This window comes from Opisthocomus hoazin, chromosome 7 (assembly GCF_030867145.1).
Source record: "Opisthocomus hoazin isolate bOpiHoa1 chromosome 7, bOpiHoa1.hap1, whole genome shotgun sequence".
NCBI lineage: Eukaryota > Metazoa > Chordata > Aves > Opisthocomiformes > Opisthocomidae > Opisthocomus > Opisthocomus hoazin.
Window position 1 is genome coordinate 66,115,263 of NC_134420.1, and position 22,187 is coordinate 66,137,449.

Below are 22,187 nucleotides of genomic sequence, written 5' to 3' on the forward strand. Positions count from 1 at the left end.
TAATTATAGCTTCCAACCTCCAAGGGCTCTTGTGAATCTAAGTTTATATTCAAACTTCCAAGAAGGGTTTATCTGCACTGTTGGGGGAGCCCACAGAGGTTTTAAAGTCCGTAAGGCAAATAGATCCAGCACAAGAAACTTGGAGGAAAACCAGCCATGCTGGGCTAAGCCAAAATTTGTTCTTTTTAAATCACATTCTTCACTGCTGTCACGCTGAGCTCTTTGAAGGCCTCTAAGCAAAGTAAAAGCCATGTTTGATGCTTTGGAGTTTAGAAAGTGAGCGCTGCAGACCTTGCAAGGCCTTCAGCCTCAACCTGTGGACATTCATGCTGGGTGCTTTAAAGTTCAGGCTGTCTTCAAGTCTTGTTTGCAGCCATTACAGAGTCCTGGTGAAGTGTTGTAAAAACTGTGGGTTGCCCATCATGGTCAGTGTGGACTCTGTCCTGACTCATATGGACTCCAAGGAACAGCTCAAGGCTAGGAAGGGAGGAAGCGATGAAAGTGCAAAATGACAAATAATGATGCTCTTGAGAAGGTAAATATGAGGCTTTTTTATTTACGGTGCCACAAAAGAAGAACAGTGGTGAATCAAGAAATTAAAGTGATAGCAGATATACAGCCGATAAAAAGAAATGTTTATTTCTGACCAGCTCACTGCCGTGGGATGGAGGAACCCAAGAAGGTATGAAGATTAAGAACAGGACTGGATATCTGTAGGGAAAAGAAAACTACCTTGAATGATCACAGTTAACGCTAAAGCGCATTTTGGAAGGAACATCACCTCAGCAAAAAACCTCCCTAAATCTTGAACAGACTCCTCTGTGCTTGCTCAGCCATATCTTCTGTTAAAACACCCGGAGCTGGTCACTCCTGGAGACAAGATCCTGCCCTAACCAAGAGCAAGAAAATTTTTACACACTTCTTTTCTCCAGCTAATAGCGATAGATCCAGGAATTTCAACGCCTGGCAAGGAGACCTGTCAAACGTCTGATTTAAGGGTCTACGAGTTTTTCTGGCAGGACTGTTGCTTCCACGTGAGGAATGATCCCATTACCGAACCTGTTCCACCTGCTCTGTCCTGAGGAGGCAACAGGAGCCCTGCTCTGTCTGAGGCTGGAAGGAGCCTTGGCTTGGTGCTCCTGCAAGATGCAGAGCGTCTAGAAGGAGCAAAGGGTGTGGGGAGGAGGGCAAGGAGGAAAAGAGGTGGGAAACCAGAGGCAGTCTGCTGGGGAACGGGTAGAATGTGGAAGATGAAAGGCTGAGGGGAGGCTGGAAAAGTAAAAGTAAGGAAGAAATGAAAGAAACATGCACCCAAAAGCGGGGCTGCACGCTCTCAGCCAGCCTTGGCACCCTCCAGCCGCGGCGGGGACATTCACACGACCACATCTTCCTCCACCGCCGGCCAAAGCGTGTCCCCGGGAGAGCAGGACTTCATTGCCCCCCTACCCAGCCCGCACCACGTCGCTGTCAGCTTCGGGAAGTCATGAAAAGCATTCAAATCCTGGCTTTATGTAGCGCAGTGAGAACCCAGAAGCAGCCCACCACAAACCAAACCCCAGCGCCGAGAGCGTTCACCAAACGCAAGGCGAGTCCCAAACGGCCGAGCTGTGACCGCCGCCTTCCCCCCACCGCCAAACGCCCGCCCAGGTACGAAGCAGCCGAGGCAACGCCGCGCCGTGCCACCCCGCTCCCCGCGCGGGCAGCGGCTGCGGCCTCCGGGGGCACCGGCCGCCGCCTCAGCCGCTTCCCCGGGGCCGGGGGTGCTCGGCAGCTCGCTGCTTCGCCCCCGCCACCCGGCGCCGGCGCAGCTCCCCCCGCCGCGCTCCTCACGGCGGGGCCAGAGGCTCTGCGCCCCTCGGCGGGGCTCCCGACCGCACCTGTGCTAGCGGCAGGGGGGGCAACGCCCGGCACCACCGCGACGGGAGCGGGCCGGGACAGAGCCGTGCGAGCGCCCGTCCCGCCCGCTCCCCGCCCCACCCCGGGCCCGCCCTGGGGGCGCGGGTTCGCGGCTCCTCCCCGCCCGGCGCCGTCCCGCGGCCCAGGTGTGCCGAGCCCAGCCCAGCCCAGCCGAGCCCAGCCGAGCCGAGCCGAGCCGAGCCGCGCCGCTCGCCCTCGGCAGAGAGGCCCGGGCCGGGCGGCGGAGCGGCTGCCCGCTGCCGAGGGAGGTGGGCGGTGCGCGGGGGGCGGCGGTTCCGGGGCCCCGGCATGGCCCGGGGGCGGGCGCGCCGCCGCCGCCCGGCCCCCTGAGGAGGCGCGGCGGGGCTGGCTGCCGGCCCGGCTCCGCGGGAGAGGGGTCTGGCTCTGCTCCGGGCTCCCGGGGGGGCGGCCGCGTCCGGAGCCATGAAGTTCAACGGGTACCTGAAGGTGCGGATCGGGGAGGCGGTGGGCCTGCAGCCCACCCGCTGGTCCCTCCGCCACTCGCTCTTCCGCAAGGGCTACCAGCTCTTGGACCCGTACGTCACCGTCAGCGTGGACCAGGTGCGCGTTGGGCAGACCAGCACCAAGCAGAAGACCAACAAACCCACCTACAACGAGGAGTTCTCCGCCACGGTTACGGACGGCCATCAGATCGAGCTGTCCGTCTTCCACGACACCCCCATCGGCTATGACGACTTTGTGGCCAACTGCACCTTGCACTTCCAGGACCTCCTGCGCTCGGCGGGCCCCAGTGACAGCTTCGAAGGCTGGGTGAGTAGCTGCCTGGAGGAGAAGCCGGGGTCGGGCTCCTCTCCGAATGAATGAAGGCGCTTGGAGGGTGCTGGCGGAGCCGGGGCTTGCCCTTGCACGCCCGTGCTGCAGATGCACGCAGCCCGGCGCGCGTCTCCGTGTTGACACAGGTGTACCTTCGTGCATCTCTGTGCCCCGGTGCTTTAGATTTGCTTAGGCTGCTGTTTCATCCTGATGCGTTTTGGGACCCTGAGAACAAAAAGTCTCAACTGTCTTAGCTTGAGGGTCAAGACCCGGTAGATGAGGGCTGTGAAGTCTCTCTCCTTTCTAGACGAGCAAAGCAAAGGCTTGTGATACATAACTGGTGAAGTGCACCTGCAGACTCACACGGTCGCGTCCCTTCCTCCTGCTCAGCACACAGAGACATACTTGGATACCTGCGGGTGGATGTGTTTCTGCACAGATCTACACATGCTTGCACAATTGTTTGATGCGTGCGTGTGAATTTCTTCGACTTCTCAACAGAATGGCAGGACTGGTCTTGTGACTACTGTGCACGCTGCTGCGCTGGGTGAACACAGTTTCACTTACAGCTAACTCGAGGTTGTTTCCAAGTAGATGTCACTTGCATCCAGCCCAGAGAATCACATTTGTGTCTTAGTCCTAATGGTAAGTGAAAAGAATAGTGCAGGCTCTAACGTTGTGCTTTTGCTTCCAGTACAGTAAGGGAGGAGGAAGTGACTGTGTTGGTTCAGACAGTAGTTTGCTTGTAAGCATTAGGTTGAAAAAAGAGGAGCGTGTGTAAGGCGTTTCTTCTGGATAGAGAAGGTACAGAAGAGCTGAGAATATCCGAGGTTAAGACAGTTATTAGCTTTTTGAGGCCAGGAAGTTCAGCACGCATGGTCAGGTAACCATCACAATGAACTCAGACGTGGAGGAAAGCAAGGTGACACGGTAGAGAACAGATAGGCATCTCGATCGTATCACTGGGGAGAACGCGGGTGCTTTCTGTTCTCAGCCACTGTCTGTGACTGAGGTGTGATGCTACACCTCTGGGGTGATTACAGGGAAATACCATTTGCGGGATTGATTAATAGGTGTATATTGGTACTGCTTTATTCTTTTTTCTTCTTATGGTGTACTTAGGTACCCTATGGATAGGCCTGAGGTTCATGCACTAAAGGTGGTCTCTCTCAGACAATCACTGATGTGATTTTGTGTTGGGCAGAGGGATCCAAGTTAGCCTTGAACCAGTTAGCTCAGGTCTTGCTTCTGACAGCACAGCCAGAGAAGAGTTCACAGGGGTTTGCTCGGTGGGTGCATACCCAGCTTCCCAGGCTGGTTGGGCTGCTGGAGGGAAACTGCTCCTGGGACCTGTGCTAAAACAGTTTTAAATAGAGAATGGACCCCTGTGGGCCAGGGCAAAGGAGAGAGCTGTGGTTTTGAGGGTTTTCTTCGTGTTTGGTTTTGAGGGTTTTCTTCGTGTTTGCTGGGGGTGTTTCCTCTTTGCTGTTGAGGGAGGCCCTGTCCTCTTGGGAGGCTGGAGTCCCGGTCGCACTGGGTCTGGCTCTGTTGCAAAGGTGGTGGCTTATTTACATTGCTAAAATCTCAGTAATAGTATTGCCTCCGGTGTGGATACATGCATGTCCAGGGGCCAGCTGTTTCTTTCATTTCATCCATCCTGCACTTTTGTTTTTTAGGACAGATGCAGTCTGCGGCCTGAAATGCTTGTCTGGTCTTTGGCGAGGGAAACGTTTCTTACCCCTGCTGGATAGGTATCTGTTTTATGCACTCCTGTACCTGTGAGTTGAGGAGTGCAATGGGATGGGAAATCAGTGAGCTTTTTAACTAGACTGATGTAAACTGATGTTATATCTGGGCATGTAGACAGAGGCAAGAGCTGCTGCTCTGCTTTTCAGTTAACGTCTAAAAAATAGAACTAGAGTGAATTTAGTGGGGAGCGAGCAAGTGTTCATCTTCTGTTCCCTTTCTCCTCTCCCCTCTCTTTTGCCTTCCTTCGTTAGCATCTCACATAGTGTGCAGCCAGGATCACATGATGACAGGAAACAGCATCTTGCCCTGATAATTTAATATGTCTTGATAAATACACCAAGGCTGTTTTGCGTAGGGTTTTGTGTAATCAGAAGGATAGGAAATGCTGGTTTCTACTAACCCAAGGTCTGTGAACTGCTGGCACGACACACGACACCACAAGGGATTTGTAGATGATTTGCAACACCTCCACCCTGAAATCCTTCGTACTGCCCTGTTTCCATCCCCAGAGCAAAAGCACATGCAGACAACGAAGGAGTAAACGGAGTGAGGGGAAAGGCAGTGAATCCTTAAAGTTTAACCTGGCTGACACTGACTTGGCTGTGCACGATCTTTCATTTTAATTTGAAACAGAATTTTTACGTTTACTTTTCAGAAACAAGGACAGCAATATCTTGATAAACTCTAGATGCTCTTTGGATTGATAACAGTGAAACAGGGCAGGGCAGCTGGCTGCCTCTGCTCCCTGAGCTCTCCTCCCGAGAGCCGAGCTGCCAGGGGTTGCCTGGGACAATCCCTCAGCTCATGTGCTGGCGCGAAAGTTGCGACATGAGCTCTTAGGCTCATGCTGCTCTGTTTATAAACCTGGATTTTCTCCTGCTGAAAAAGAAAAAGAGTGATTAGTTGTAAGATTGATCGCCACCTCTTGTGAGACCTGTAGGAAGTGTCAGCGAGAGGCGAGTGGGAGCAGTTGGTGTGTGAGAGCTGGTGCTTCCCAGATGACTTGCAGGTACATCACTGCAATTATGACCCCAAACACTTAAGTAGATGAGTAAGTGTGTGGACATGAGCTGTCTCATCAGTAATGCTTATACACCTGAGTCATCCCGCTGGGTACTGGGACAGAGTTCTCTGTTCCTGGTTTGCAGTAAAATCCGTGTTCCAGAGACACTTCGAAGCTAACCCTTTTTCTTCTAGCCATTTTGATTGTTTTTTGAAGTCCTTCTAGTAAACACATTAGCATGGATATTTTTAATTTGCATATTAGATGCTAAACAAATTTGACTAATTTTACACAGATCAAATCTGTAACAGCTTATTAACTTCAAGATCCTTCTCTCTGTTTCCCATTTCTTATATTTTCTTGTCAAGTAGCAGAGCAGTAGTTTTTATTAATGTTGTCAATTAAATGTCATCTTGCCTTCAGTGTGCTTTAACGTAGTTAGAACTGGGAGTGATCTCTCTGGTACTGTGTTCTTTCTGGTCGACGTTTTCCTGTGTGGGTGTGAAATTGTGCAAACCTGAATGGTAGCATTTTACACCCATGCGCATGACCCTGCCAGGTGCAACACGGTTGAAAAGTAAGCTGGCTGCTATCCGAAAGCTGTTAGGTTATGATTTACATCAGGGTTGAAACTTGTCTTTTAAAGCATTTCATTTTGCACTAGCATGCGCTAAGATGTTTTTACTTGGCATATGCCTCTTTAAAAGGTAGTATCTCCTCCTGAACTCTCTCTGTGTGCAGTAGAGGAAGAGTCATGCGGCAGTGAAACAACGTAAATAGTTCGGAGTATTGAGTTGTAACTAAAGAGGGAGATGTTCACAATACATAGGATTATTCCTATCAGTTTTATGTAGTAACTGAAGTAGTTTTTAAGCTTGGAGGTACGCTGTGTACAGATACTAGGGAATTACTGAATTACAGTTGTAAAAATTGTTAGTCCCTGGGTAGGGATGTCATAATTTCTAGAACTTTAACAAGGAGTTAAAGTTAAACCTTGATCTTGAAGTAGCAAATTATCAGAGTATACTGAAGGAAATTAGATAACAGATGGACTATAAGATTAATGAGCCAATCGCCACTTCCTGATGAGTTTGTTACCATTTGCTCCTGTGTGCAGGAAGAGATTAAGACAAATAATTCTCATGAATTCCTTAACATGAGCTCGTTCATCTGCATCCTTTCCTATGATTTTTTCTTTCTTAAGGCAAAAAGAATTGTGTTTTATTCATGTTTGCATGCGATTGTATTTATTGAACATTAAATTGTAGAGTTAAAGGAGAATGAATCTTCTTCCCCAGAGCATCATGACCTTGGCAGAGAGCCAGGGTGCTGCAGGTCAGATACGATATGGCTGCGTCTTTTTTCTGACTCCCACTTCGCTGCAGATTGTTCTCCAGGTGGGCAAAACCTGCATCAGGAAGCCAAAAATACTTCATAGCTGTTGACAGAGGATTTTGCGATGCAGTATGCTGTGTCTGTATGAGCCTGTGCCCACCTGAGGAGATGGCCTGCAGCTTGTAGAGCTGGTGTCTCCTTCCATATGTCAATAGCACGCTGAGATAAAGAGCCATAGCAGTCTGTCTGTATGATTTCTGTTTCCGTGCACATGACAACCATGTACATAGTGCAGGTCTCTGATCAGTGTGAAAGTCGTGCTACGCATTAATTGCAAACTAGGCTTGAGCAAACTAAGCTCCTTCCCTATTTCTTGATAAGTTTTAAGTCGTTTCTGTAATTGTTATTGCTGTTATGCAGTTATTATGTTGAATAGGAATAGTGGAGAGGAACACCCACTGCAAAAGGTAAGACGGTTGTTGAAAGCTATCAGAATTTTGGCTTCTGTTTCTTCCTTTGAGCATACAGCTGTCCTTTGGCCCTACGCACAAACCCTTCAAAAGGCCAACAAAGTCCCATGCACCAAGCCTACCGGAGAGTGCCCTGCAGCCTAAAACAAAGCTTTAATAAATAAATAAAGGAAAAACTGTTGCTGTTTTTCAGGTATTAAATAACCCATGTGATGCTAGTAACAGTTTTACTGATCGAGGCGGATGAGAACGACTAGAGCTGACTGTGTCACGAGGAGCTGCACACTTACTGCCCTGTTTTAGGTTGAAGGTGTTCAAAAAACATGTGGATATGGCACTTCAGGACGTAGTTTAGCAGGCACAGTGGTGTTGGGTTGACAGTCGGACGTGATGATCTTAGAGGTCTTTTCCAACCTTAATGATTCTGTGATTCTGTGGTTCTGCATCAGAAGCTGAGCTAGTTGGGAGTTCTGTTTCTTGCTCATCCACGAGCTCCTCCCCAGTAAATGGCCTGTCTGGCAACTGTGAGCATGCTTGGGGAACGTCGGCATTTCGCTGGAGAGTGCCTTAGGCTGGAAAGGTTTGGTCAAAGTATGAGATGAGCTGGTTTCCCGTGGTCGAAGCCACAGGGATGCTAGTAGGGGTCCATGGGACTGGAGTTCAGGCCCTGGCTTTGCACTGGATGCAGCAGGGTATGAGTTTGGCTGCCCTTCATGCAGCTGGGTGCCTGGTCCTGCTGTGGTACAGGCATTCTAGTGTGTTCCTCAGTCTGTTTTTCCACAGCTATGTCTGGAGAACTGTTGCTTTGATGCTGTTGGTGTTGGGGAGGGCTCTGGGAATGCCAGAGATGAGCAGTTTGGCTGGGATAGGCTGTGCAGGTATCACCACGTTCCTTTCCCTGACTGCGAGAAGCTGCAGAGCCAAAAGCTCCACCCAAACCCCACTGAAAGGCACCCAGACCCGCTGGCTCAGTGGCATGGTGGACACGCAGGCTTCCAGCCCGGTCCGCTCCCTACACTGCCAGCCCACGCACCGGTGCTTCGGCTCTCCAGCTTGGTGGCACTTTCTTGACGCGGGGTGGAGCGGGGAGGTTGGGAGAGGCCCCGGTTCCCGTAGTCACACAAGGTTGTCTGGAGTTGTTTTTTTGAAGCCATTGCTCATGTGGTTGCTGGGGTGTGGGGCTGACTTTGATGCCAGGGTTAGCTTTCCATTTCTGCTGCTGCCTGTTGCCGCTGAATTACCTGCAAGCCCGTGTCTTCTTCAGCAGCGTTGGTCATGGCAGAAGCAGCTCCCGCGGGCGTTTGCAGACCCGTGCCCCCAGCCCTGGGACTGTTCTTTTTGGAGGAGCTGCATGCGGAGGAGGAGGAGGAGGAGGAGGGGGCCCGCGGGGTGACCACAGCACAAGTGAGCCCGGTGCCTTGGGAAGCTCCGTCCCCAGCCCTGCTCTCTGCACCCCGCGGGCCTCGCCTCACTGCTCAGGTTTTAGATTTACCTTTTACCGCAGGTCTTTCTGTAAAAGTGTGTTTCATCCAGACTGTCCAAGGCTTTCTGTTTGGAGTATTTTCTGAGTAATTGTTTGGTTTCTGGCCATTTTGAGCTTATAGGCAGTAAACCCCACAGAAAAGATTGTCAAGGGAGCCATTTAAGCCATTGAAATGCCATTAGAAAGTCTACTGATTTACAGTGGAATTCAATATGAAAGCAGATCCCTTACTGAAGTGAATAAGACTCCCACCCTTTCTTTGCAAACTATTAAAGCTCCTTTTGATGTTTGAGGCTTGATTGTAGCTATTGTGCTTTGCTAATACAATCAAGAAATCGGGGGCCTTTTGTGTAGCCATGGAGAAAAAGACGACCAGAAGAGTTACCGAGAAATGAGTTGCTGGCAGCTTTTGTAAAGGCTTCTGGATCAGGCATCGTGCCTTCTTGCTTCCCAAATCTCAGCCCATTTAGGCACGCAGTTAATATATGTCAAACCCCGCCGCAGACTTAATTTCTGCTGGAGACAGTGAGCAATCTTTGTTCTGATTGCTTATTCCGCCCCTGCCTTATTTGTGGGGCCGTGGAGTGAACGGGGCCGCAGTCCTGGGTAACTAACCGGGCGTCATGTCCTGATGGAGCTCGCTGGGCGGTTGTTCCTCTCCCGAGCCGTGCCCTTGGTTGTGCTGGTACATGAAGCCCTGGCTGGTTGCGAGGGAAAAACTTGCTTTATAATTATATCAAAGATAGCAAATGTATGTCTAAACCGAAGCGCATCCTGAAGCATCCAATTAATGCTGCTAAGCCACTTAGGGTAAGCCAGACAAATGACTTAAATTTCTGCAATACCAATGATGTTTTTTTATTCTTTGACATCATGAGATGTTTTCATCTCTCAGGGAAGTCGGTCGCTGAGGAAACCATCCTGCTTGCTTTTGAAAGCCAGCGCCAAGAACAGATGGAAGCCGGGTTTCGTCGCATTGGTGCGATGCGGTGCGAGAGCAAGTGTTCCTCAGTGGCTCGGGCGCTACCGATATTCAGCGCTAAATTCTCAGCGTCTGCACTGGGCCCAAGGTGATGGAAAAAATTGCTTTTTCACTGCCCTTGCGAAGCCTTGTGTGCCCTTGTGCCTTTGTTACGCTAGACCAGAGGCATCTAATCGATGGCCAGATCTATCCCACAGGCCTGCCAGAGCAGTTTTACCGGCTGACGGCCCGCTCCCTGCTTTGCTCATTCCTGGGGCTCCTCGGATGGGGGCAGGTTAAGGGCAGAAGAGTGGCAGTGGTGGCTGCCAGGGCAAGCTTGTTTTCAGCCACTGTCATCCTTGTGGGACACACTGCATCTCCAGAAAGCCTCATGCACTCTGACCACCAGTGATCCGTGTCCCGATGGAAGGGTGCAGCCCTCAAGATGGAGAGGTGCATCCGCCGCAGGCAGGGGATGCCAGTGGCTTGTCTGTGTGACAGATGGATGTCACATCCAGGGTTGTCTTCTCTGAGTGCCACCTTGCAAAGCAATGAAGCCCGGCCTGGGAAGGATGGCAGCCCTGGGCTGCGCAGACACGGGGCACCTGGGGCTTCCATCTGCTCTAAGATTTCAGCTTGTCTGCTGGCCCTCCTTGCCGCTGGATGTGGATTTCTGTGCTCCATTATACGGTGCAGAGCTGCCCTTCGGGTCAGTGCAACTTGCACTGGAGTGAGAGTGTGCTGCTCTGACTGTAGTTACCCACGAGCTTTGCCAGTACAAAAAAATGTTGGCAGGGGAGGAGGGAGGGGGGTGTGAACCTGTAGATGACATTACATAAAGACTTTTTCTTGGTGTTCACCTGCCAAGTTTCGTAAGTATTGAATTTCATGAGTGAGTTGATTGTATTTGTATCAGTGACATGGTGGCAGCTCTCCAGACTCCTTCCAGGAGAGGTCTCCTCGCTGTTGAACAGACACGAGAAGAAGGACTGGTGCCGAAACAAAAGTTGGGCAGGTTTGGTAGCTGACTTCAGTTTGTGAGATGGGAGATAGATTGTTTATGCTTTTTAAAGCAACAAGACAATGCTGTGTAGGCCTTAGTGGATTTTTTTTTTTAATTGCTATACTGATATTTCTGTCAAAAGGAGGAGAGGAGGAAAACACGTCCATGCAAGACATACTTCTAAATGTGTGATTTGATATATGAGTATTACATGTCTGCTGTGTGGTGTTTTTTTTTTTTTTAAAGATAAAATCATTTGCAGTATGAAATCACTTAACAGATCAGCAGAGCCCTGTAACTTCTCAGAGGGAGGCGAGTGGGGGAGAGGATGTGAGAAACAGGCTGTGTATCTATGCTGTCCCAGGAAATTACACCTAATAATAAGAATTATACTGACAGATAGTCTGACAATGTGCATCGAGCGGCTGAGGAGAGGTTTGAGATGGTAGTTCTACATCTGAACGCTGAGATGTTTTTCCTGCCTTTGTCTCATATATTTAGTATCAGGCATCCTCAGAGGCAGGATTTTGACTTGTCACTGGTCTGGTTTGGTCTGAAAAAGCAGCTCATACTTTCCTACACCACTTCTGGTGTCTAGGCCTCCTCTATGGCCTGCTCTGTGGTTTCTCTTTTTTCTTTGCTTTTTTCTTTTTTTTTCTTTTTCAGATCTTTGTCATTAGTCTCCATTTTAGCGAAGTACCATATTTTCGTGTTTTTCTCTTGAGTAAATTTAATTTTACTCTATCATGCAAGCAAGGCATCACTTGTAAAGTCTTCATATGCATCTCCCCTTGCTTTAGTATCTTAAACCTCCTACAGTAGAAGTGGGGTCTTAGTTTGAGAATCCTTTTGTTGCTTTTGGGTAGAAAATATTTGTCATCATTCACAGGTTTATAGATGCTGTAGTAGGTCCCAGCAGGGACCAGTGATAACTGTGCCGAGTGCTGCAGGTGTGAGTCAGAGGGAGACGGGCACTGTCAGAAGGATCGGGTCGGGTTGGGTCAGTTTGCTGGAGCTGGCTGGCTCTGCAGTCTGGTTAGGAAAGAGGGTGACAGTTCTGCCACGACAGTAAAAATCAGCATGGGATGTCTGTACTCCAAAGTGCTTTTATCTGACAAAATAGTTGCAAATAAGCGCTGTCTCTGACAGCGTTGGAGTTGGCTTGTCTACATATGAGTTAGTTTCTGGAGTGATTCCCTCCTCCTGGACTGGTCAGTGCCCTTATTGTGTACTAAATCTAGTCAGTTTTGGGCTAAGTTCCTTCGAAATAATGAAGGTCTTCTAGATCAAGAACAAATCCTGTTTGAATTCCTACTTTGTTCTACATTTATTTTCCTTGGTAAACAAGGGCATATAGCTTGGTTTTTTCCCCAGGATCGAAGAGGAGAGGAAAAACATGTTGTTCTAAGTGGTGAAATCTGGGAATTGACTTACTGAATGTTTTCTTCTGTCTCATATGCTTTAATTCTTTTAAAATTTAGATGTTTTAAATCTGAAGAAGAGAGGAAGAAACTTTTCATGCAGTAGGGTCCAATTCTTATCCTTCCCTCACATGTAAACTCTGTCACGCTCCATGAGAGGATGTTCTCCATACCTCACTTCTTTCTGGCATCTATTTTTAATAACATTGACATGAAAGTTGTCTCCCTGCTTTCTTACTTGTTGTAAAATGTCGCTCTATAAAAAGTTTGCCCGTGTCTTCTGTGAGATTTCAGCAGAATAGGAGCCAGGTGCTTGCCTCTGCTTTTGCTTGCAAGGTTTACATCAGTGGATTCCCAATGGCGTCAATGGAGTTACGCTGCCAGCTTTGCACCGGTCTAATTGGGAAAAGAAATGGACACGTTTCTTTCCTGCTTGCGTGCAACAAGGGTTTATAATGATGGCTGGGTTCTACATTATTTATTGAGCACAGTGAGTGCTCATGGAGCTCTGAGAAAGAGGAAGGAATTGGCTTCCGTGCAATGACTTTATTATCTAGGTCATTTGGAGACTGAAGCATCTAACATTAATATATTCAATGAAAATTTATTCTGTAAGGCAGTTTGCTGCTGAGCGTGGAAGAGAATATAACCATGTAAGGAAAATGTTCCTGTGCGGTCCAATCCGTGGTGGGATCTCTTGTCAAAGCTACTCAGTTGGAACACACTATTTAATACAAAAGCTACAGTGGTCTGAAACGTGTAGAGTGATCCTCTATCGCCTAATAGGGCTTTGTGGGAATATTGCTGTTCATAGTCAGTTTGCAAGATGGAGCCCTACGCCTATCGCTTTGTTATCTGTTTACTTAATAACAGGAGGAAGTCCAGTGTGGGAGCTTTGGGAACTCCCACAAGAACTGCTCCCAAGACTGGCTTGTGAGGGAGGGTGACTTTCTGGAAGTTGTTGGAAATGACTCCACAGGCAGTTTCCTGTTGCAGAAGTTTCAGCCTCTTGTTTCTGCGAGGGGCTCGTGATGTGGCAGCTTACAGACCGACGCTAAGAAAAAAATCCTGGTTTACTAAGTCTTCCTTAATGTAGTGGGATGTAACTGTGGTGGTTTAGTAGCTACTGTACAAGCAACTAAGCTGTTCTAGGTTTGGAGTGGAGCAAAACTGGGTAGAAACCCAGCTGTGCTAGGATAAGCCACCTTCCTCTCAAAAATTAGACCCTATTATAATAACCCAGTCAGTACTGAATGATAGTAACTAATTTTGACCACCTTTTCAAATAATTAGCTCAAGTAACATTTAGCCATCTTGCTAATAAAGATGATAAAGCTTTTCCCTATCTTCTTGATTCCATGAAGGAACATGTTTCACTTTCCTTTGTGAAATCTTGCTGAATGCTTTTTGGCATGAGCCTAGAAGAGCATGAAGTTCCTTGTGCGCATGTCTAAGAAAGGAGCAAGTTCTAGAGCTGCATAAGGGAGCCTGAACAGTATTCTTTCCCTTTGAGGGACAAAGGGGGTGTGCTGCAGACAGAAGAAATGGACAGCAGTGTTACAGAAGCAGATATGGTTTCTCTTGCATGTTCCAGATCTCTGTAGCTTAAGGCTAAGATCTCCAGCTCTACCTGAAGGACAGTGGGACCTCCGGGTTTACTGTTGTGGTGCTGTGTCTGCAGGCCAGGACTCACTATATCCAGATCCTTAGGGCTTGTCATTGTCTTGGGATGAGTACTGAAACGGAGAGCAGACTCTTAGATTCTAGAGTGTCCGGCAGGCACAGAATTAACACAGCAAAAGCTCAGGCTGTGCTGCACATCCTCACAGAATGGTTTTCAGACTCTTGTAGACAAAATACGTTCATGTGCTGGTATGGATGGAACCCTTTTCATTTGGATGAATGCTTACAAAGTTGTCCAGGCTAGGAATGGCTTTTGTGTTTAACCATGGTGGAGCACTTTTTCAGCAGGCTTGTGTCTTGTGAGCTCTGGCAGTTCGTATGGGGCAGACCCAGGAGGATGCCTGCAGGGTTTTGTCCTCCCCCATGGGCAATCGCTGTGCAGAGGGAGGCACAGAGTGCTTCCTGCTCGTCTCTCTGCTGCTCGCCTACCCCATTTTGCAGCCGAGCTTGCTAAGGAAAGTGTCAGGCAAAGGCCGAATGAGTTAATGGAGTGGGCTGTGAACTGTGGTTTTGGAGTCGTGCGAAAGCAGCGTCCATTCTGCCGCCTTTGCAGAGCAGTGGTGACGGCCGGAAGAAGGGAGGGGAAACTTTGGGGGGGGCTGGGGACAGTAATCTCCTTTCATCAAAGCTTGATACCAAGATGCCTTTCCCCTTAGTTTGGTATCTAGTGAACAACTCGGTTAATGATTTATCAGTTCATAATCAACCGTATGCTCTTCCCAGCAGTTGACTACAGCCACCGTGGGACATGCACAGAACCCCTCGGTGATGCTACCTAAGCTCCACTGACGGGGTGCTTCAGCCATCACTTTTAGCCTGTCTTGGGGGAGCCGTTGCTGCACGTGGCTGCACGTCGGCAGGAGCGCGGGGTGTTGATGCTCACGGTGTAGAGACGCCTGTGAGCGCTGGCGTGTTGTGGGGCAGGCAGGACACAGCGCACGCTCGCGTCAGCTCAGCGCTCTGTGTAGCCAGGAGAAAGCCCTTTGGCTGTGTTCCCTCCGGTTACAGCTTTGTTGGGTAAAATGCCTCGAATTAAGAACTTTAAAACTCCAGAATTTTAGAAGCTTAGAATGGAGGGTTGAAGCTGTGTCCAAAATCATCGGGTGGTTCATTTTAGAATTGCACTCTTCTGATTTTGTCAAGAATAAAATTGTAGGGTCTGGGTGGATTTCTTTGAAGAGAAGCAATGATAATTCCCCTAGTCACATGTTTTGGCTTGTGAGGCTGCAATCTCAGAAGGTTCCTGATATGTCCTTGCAAGTTTGTCATTTCCCTTTGTCATTAGAGAAAGGAGCGTTTGTGATTAATATGAGGTCAGTGCATTTATTTCTATATATAAATAAGCTTACTGCAAAGACACTTGCCTCAGCAATGGATATGCAGTACTCATTGTTTTTAAGCAATGCCACTTCTTATTTTAGAAACATTTTAGAAGCTCCTGTTCCTGTTTTGAACATGAATGTTAGGCGAGAAAAGAGTAACTGAGGCTTGCTGGTTTTAAACAACCTTCCGTGCCCCTGTTCTTGGCTCCTGGAAGATTGTTCTGAAAGGGTCTTCCTGACCTCAGAAAAACTCATCAACATTTTCTCAGTATAAGTTTTGTGGTTCATTTCTAGGCTGACTAAACAGTCTCATTATGTTAATAGTCCTGGGCATATGAAATTTTATTTGCAGAGAAATGTGGGTTTGTTTTTTTTTTAATTACTTTAGCTGCACAAAAATACTCTTTATCCATGCCTGGTATTTTTTGTTGACTGTCAAAGATAAAAACAGGACTTTTTTTTTTTTTCTTTTGTAGATATATATTTTTAGCCAGTACATGGGTAGTTGCAAAATTCTGTATACCTAGTATTTATTCTTACTCCATCTCTAACAATATTAAGCAACTGTTTCCACAGGAACGGTGCTCTTTACAATAGACAGTGTTGTGGCTTGCTTCAAAGCCACAGTCAGAACACGTAGGTGTTTCTTTCCACCTCTCGCTGTGAATTTTCCAGTGGGTCATTACTTGTTCAGACTTTCAGTATCTGTATCCGAAACCACCCCAGTGCTTCATATTACTGTCTGTGGTAATGTCCCAGAAGCTTTCAAATGCTGCTGGGCTACGAGAGGGATGTTTTAAATTCATAAAAAGTCGAAACTCACGGTGCGGTGGTGGTAGGGATCTAGTCAGCAGCTCCAGTGCAGCTAGTTTAGTGTCAGAATCTTCACTTCTGTAAGCTTACCTAGGGCTCTTTCAATATCATGCGTATTAGGAGTCGAACAGCGTTAGGTGTTTTATTATCTTTCTTAGGGGACTGCGTTTGTAATGGTTCACTTTACTGGATGTATGGCAGTTATTAGAGGGACTGTATCCCTTTCATTTTCTTCCCCCCAAGGTTGTTGCTGAGCGTCCTGCTCATACAGAGGAGAGGAACTGTTTGACTGGCTTCTCGGTTTTATATTACAGGGCTCGGTAAACCTTAAAGGAGGGAAGTTATTTGATTTTATTTTGAATGAAGATAAATGCTGTCCAAGGGATTTCTGTCCTCAGCTGGTGAAAGCTCTCTGGTTAAGGTTATAAGACTAAAATTGATGTGACTTTTCCTGGAGTGAATAAAATTTTGGTTTGGGAATTAAGGTAGTGTGTCCCCCCTCAGGAAGGGCTGTTTGTCAATGGGAAGAGGAGCATAAGGTCCACATTAGCAGTGCCACCCAGCTAGGGAAATACTTTTCTTCAGAAGGGAATTTATACTTTTAAACATATTAGCTAGTGGGATGGAGTTAAAAGCATGTGTGTTTGTAATATAAAGCACATGCAACACTGGCTGTGGCACAGATAAAATGTCAGGCCTTCCATTCACAAAGAAACTGAATATTGATCAAGGAGGGAACGTGACAGCAGTTGTCCTAAGTATGATGGCCTTGTAACGGAGCCTGTCCTGCCCTTGGCTTCCCTGGGATTGCCATGTGCTTGGACTTGCAGTGATCCCCAGCAAGAGCTCTGTCTGAGGAGAAGAACAGCTGTCTGCAGCTTTGCAGGTGATGTTGAGCTTTGGATGGGAAATGTGGTCAGCATCAGGTTATGTTCGCAATTGACATGTGAGCAAAACCACTCCAACCACGTTCTGACCTTTTCCTCTGCTGACCCGTTCTGGGTCCCCCTGCCCCTTGCCTTGTTTTAATCCAAGGTACATGTTGGTCACATTGGTTGAGAAGTGCTTCCTCATCTTGAAACCATGCTTTGGAAAGGAAAAAAAGAAATATTAGAAAGGGGAAATACGTGACAACATGCTGCTGGTAGATGCCAGCAAGCTGCCTGTCAGCTTGCAGTTGCACGCAAACCCCCAAAGTGCCGCCTCCTGCAGATGGAGGCAGATGGCTGGGTCAGCTGAGCAGCATCTCCCAGTTGACACAGCACCTTGTCACCCATCCAGTGGCCTGGGGAAGGCTGGAGGCTGATGCTTCTCAGCCCCTTCCCATCTCAACTCAGTTGCTGGAGTCATAGCTATGACTTTATGGTCACAAGCGGGTAGTGAGATCATCTCTCTCATGAGGTAGGTGAGGAAAACTGTAATCACAGACTTGACGGGACTGAAAAATGCTTGGTCTTGGACAGTCTGTCTCGTATTGCAGTGCTTGGCTTCAGGATTTCGGAACCCTTTTTTTTCCTCACCTAATCCTTTCTGTACAAATACACATCCAAGGGTCCTTCACAATGAAGAACCCCATCTACGCACCCTTTTTTTTTTAACTGCTGTTTTACAGAAGTATTCTTATTGTACTCTTTCCCCTCCACCCCAACAAAAAAAAACCCAGACTCCAAACAGAAAAACAAACCCACAAACAAAAAGCACTATGCAAACAGATTACGATCTAACTTGGCAGAGCAAAAGTTGGCAATGGCATGTCCTTTCTGGGTGTTGTCAGCTGCGTACTGGATCCCAACCTGCATTCTTTTTGCTGCATGAAGACTTGACTGTGACTCCCAGCACTGGACCTCGTGGGATCAGAGCAGAGACGTGAGTGGTAACATCTGGAGACCAGGAGCAAGCATCATACCTTCAGGAATGCTGGGGGTGTGCATGCCTTGGCACTCCTTTTTTTGTACCTTAAGAAACGTCTAATTGGCTATGCAGCCAGAAACTGCTGCTGCTTTCACAGGGTGTTCTGGGATGTGTGTACCAGGGATGTTACACAGTCCCGTAAGCTGTTGGCAGGGAGTGGGAGAGGGGTAGCTGTGTGGGCTAAAGTACTTTTAACCTTCCTCTCCATCTTTCTCTGTGTCCCAAGCAGATTCTTTCCTGTGAGACACCATCCATATTTGATAGTTTGCTTTTCATCTCAATTCATTTGACAGATCATCTTGCAACATGGAGTGTGAGAGGAGATGTGGTGGATTAGTGCTGGCTGGATATAAACGTTAGTCCTTAATAGTTTCAGTGTTGAGAAACTGCCAGGTGAGGAGGAGAGAGGAGGAAGAAAGAAGTCGCTGTGATGAATTCAAGATCTGGAAAGAATGCTCAGAGCATAGGTGCTTAGGCTTCTCCATGGTGTTACAGCCCCTGGCAGGACCTGGGTTTCGAAAGTTGCTGGAATTAATCCCTCCTTTTTGTATCCTCACTAAGGGTGAGTAATGCAGTTAGGGCTTTGAATGGGGATACCCGTGATGGGAGCTGTCGTTCTAAAGACTGGCATGCCACTGGGACACATCATTTGGAATCTTATGTTTTGTCAGAAATATTGCTGATAACTTGATTTTGCACATAAATTAATTGCGATACTGGCAGGGGTGGTGGTGTGGCCCCCACCCCCCAATGCACCTAGTGCAAGGCTTTATGGTCACTGAAAAGGCTGATGGGTTCTTGTGCTGTGGAGCGACTGACTCTTCTCGGCTTCTGGACCACTGTGCAGTCCAGGCACACGTTGCTTTCATGGCTGCTGCAGTGTCTTCCTTGCACTCTGTCAAGGCGGTGTGCCTGCCGTGCGGTGTGCCAGCTCAGGTTTCTGAAGACCACAAGCACTGTTTCTAGCTCTGCTCCTGCCCTGCTCATACGTTGCTTTCCTCATCTATAAAATTTACGGTGTAAGGTTTCTTCAGCACCCCGAGGGGCTTTGCAGTCTTTGGCTGAAAAGGTGGAGATGTGTATGACCTCGTATGTGCAGCTCCTTTCCTACGTCACACTGCCTTTAGGAGAGGTACAGCAACACGGCTGCACCCATGCGGTACCAGCCTTGCAGGAGGGGGATGGCAGCCTGCATGGGAAGCTTCCCTGGCTGAAAGCAAGCACTGTGGGCCTGCCTGGTGTGGAGGTTCACTTAGCCCTGCCATCCACATTTTGGGGTTCCAACTAACCCCACTGTCTGGAAGTCAGGCTGAGATAGGTGAGCAATGATAAGGAGCCGTTGTCCCCTCATGCAGCAATCAAAACATTTGCCAACTGAACAGCGTAGGGTCGGGTGTTGCAAGGCCCTCTACTAAGTATGGATCTTTTTGACGCTCGGTGTCAAAGGGAAGAAGAGGGTAGGTGCCTGCATATCAAGCCCTCTGCAGGGTTCTTGGTTTGCATTCGAATCTCTGTACCGCAGAACCCCAGCTTTCTGCTGTCAGGCTGAAGGCATCGAGATGCCTCTTGCATCTCACTGTGGGATACTTTATTTTATTTTACGGCACCCACTAGTAGTGATTAAGCACCAGAAATAACTGGACTTTTCCAGCGGATTTCCTTTTGCTGTACCACCAGGACTTAACTTTTTGACCGTTATTAAAAAGATGGGATTTGGCTTTTCAAAAGTGAGTGTCTGACAGAAATGGTTGGGGTAGCAGAAGGTAGTGACCTTTCCCCTTTCTACCTGAAGTGTTGAGAAATCTGATGGATTGTATCTGGAGATCTAATGGATTTTAATGGTTCGTGATCTCATCACCTGTGGCCTGATTTTAGAAAGAAGAAAGAGCTATTGGACAAAAATGGAAATGCAGCAGTACACCAAATGAATTATATGTAGTAGGAAGATATTTTAGAAACAGTGACACACCTAATGGAGGCTCGAATGAGAAGAATTGTACTGAAATTTACGATTATACAATGAAACCTATGAATAACAAGAAAATATTTTCCAGCACTGAATACTGGAGAACCACGTAAGTATGTCAGTGAGCAAGGTGCTGGGGAGACAACTGCAGAGGGGTTCTTTGCAGAGCATTGCGGCTGGTTTAGGAGTCTGCAATTCCTTGGGCTGGATCCATGAGCAGGGTATCGAGGGCCCTGTTTGACATTGTACAACCCAGTGGATTCCCCCTAAGTTCTACAGTGCTCTCCTGCTGTAGCTGTGCGGTGACGATCCTTGGGTGACCAACAGGAGCACGTGGAGCAGAGAACCTCAGACCGTGATGCAGACTTTGCTGCTTAATGTAAAGTCAGTGAATGATTCATAAGCCTGGCTAGATTTGTTAATAAGGTTAATGAAAGCTACAGGTGAATGCTGTGCCTTGGAAGACTTCTCCTCAAGACCGAGAGCATCATTATTACTTCTCTGCCCAATCTTTTTGTTTCTGCATCTGTATTTCTGCCTGGTGCCTGTTCTGTTCCTTTCTGGGCGAAACCCAGGTCTCTGGTGTGCGCTGGCTGGTGCGTGGGTACCTGGGCTCGCTCCCTCGCTCGCACTCGCCTGCCCTTTCCTTGTCGGGGACGTTGCATCAGTGCTAAGCTCAGCTATGTGAGTGCCTTACTTTAGGGAAACTCCACTCACCAACTCATTGCTCTGGCCCTTGGAGCGTTTCCAGACGGGAAGTGCCACCGACTTGCCTGCCTGGCACCCGTCAGTGATTTCTGTCTTTATTACTGTAAACAGCAAAACTGGCACAACTTCCTGGTTTTTCTGCCAAGTTATAAGCAGTTCATTTTTGTGACAGAAAATACATTTGTTGATCATCTGCAGAACTTGGAGACAGAAGGTGGTATTTTCGGCATTGTGTCCTCGGTGAGAGATCTAAAAGGTGAGCTGTCAGCATCATCCTTTTGCAACTCACGTGTCCAGAGTGCAGTAGCTAAAAGTAGTGTCCCAGGGCTCTGCGGCTGTTGAAAGATTTTTGTTTTGTTGGTAATAACTGGTTGTTGAGGTTTATTGACCCGTTGTTATTGTTCAGTGAATGAAAATAGAAGATTTTGGGGTTTTTGTTTTTTGTCAAAGCTCCTAAGTCCTCTCAGGAGCAGAGACGCTGTCCCACTTTTGGCCTCTTTTACCTGCAATTGCATATATAGGTGTTTGCAGGCAGATTCCCATACATTGCATATGCAAAGCCGATAGCCTGACGCCAGCTACCGAATGTGTGCATGGGCGTATTGGCTGTAATCAAGTGTTCAAACAGCTGAAAATGAAGCCTGCATTCGCCATCCTTTAATTTAGTGGTCCAGCATTGATGTCAGTATCTGCCTGTTAGGAAATGAAAGTAATCTGTCATTTCCCCCCCATCCCTTAAAAAAAATAGCTGTAGGTGGAAGGCAAGAGGAGTTGGAGGAAAATCCAGTGACGGACTGGACGTGGTGGTATTTGGCATGGTGTTACGAAGCCAGCTGCGTGTTTAGCAATTTGTGCGCAGCAGAGCTAAAGCTAAAACTCTGCTTGTGTGTGCGTGTGGTAGAGAAAGGCAGAACGCGTCCTGCCCACGCGATTTGGGTTTCAGACGGGCTACGGTCACGCAGGCTGTGGGAGGGAGCTGGGAGAGGCGGCACGAAGGTGTTGAGAGGCCCCCTGGGAGATGGTGTCCGCTCCTGCTCTCTGCAGAGCCTGTTCGTGGGGCACAGAGCAGCCTCTGCCCGCAGACACAGTCGCTGGAGGTGGGAAAGCGGAGCAGAGCCGCCTGCGACTTGATGCCTCCTGGGTGTGAGGTTGGTTCAGAGAGGGCTTTGTGCCACCGTGCTCCTCTCCATTCCCCAAGGCTTCGCCCGGAAGGGCAGACCTTGGCTTTCCAGGGCTCTGTATCCCAGTAGTGCCGCTGCTCCAGCTTAGCCCTTCTCGCTGGGCGGGAGCTCTGCGGCAGCTGGCTGCCGGAGCCGTGTGGGGCAGGAAGCCATCGCAGAGCCGCCGGCGGTATGCTCCGAGGGCTGCCGTCGGCGAGCCGGCAGCAGCGTGTGAGACCACCTTCCCACCCTCAGCCCCGCTGAGTCGGGACGGGAAGGCTCTGAGGCGGGAGCGTCAGCGCCGGCGTGGCTGTTTGTGGGCAGTGTGCGGAGTCGGCCCGCGCTTGGCGTGTTCTGCGCCCTCGGAAATCGCAGCCTTGCTGCTAGGGTCTGCTCCGCTTTCGTGTTCGCTTCTCGGCTCGTTTGCCGCCCTAGTCATTTCCAGCCCCGTGCTTGTCTTGGGGCTGTGGATGGAAGCCCTTCTCCGTGGCAGGCTCCAGTGAGCACG

The 22,187-nt window shown here is 48.7% G+C and overlaps 1 protein-coding gene across 1 annotated transcript in view; it reads left to right on the plus strand.

Annotated features, from left to right (window-relative positions):
- Positions 1-2,259: 2,259 nt before the first annotated feature.
- Positions 2,260-22,187, plus strand: part of PRKCH (protein kinase C eta) — a 124,005-nt gene continuing 104,077 nt past the window's right edge. Inside the window, exon 1 of the mRNA XM_075426810.1 lies at positions 2,260-2,688. Within this exon, the coding sequence (XP_075282925.1) occupies positions 2,341-2,688 (348 nt within the window). The 5' untranslated portion in view covers positions 2,260-2,340. The remainder of the gene's footprint in view (positions 2,689-22,187) is intronic.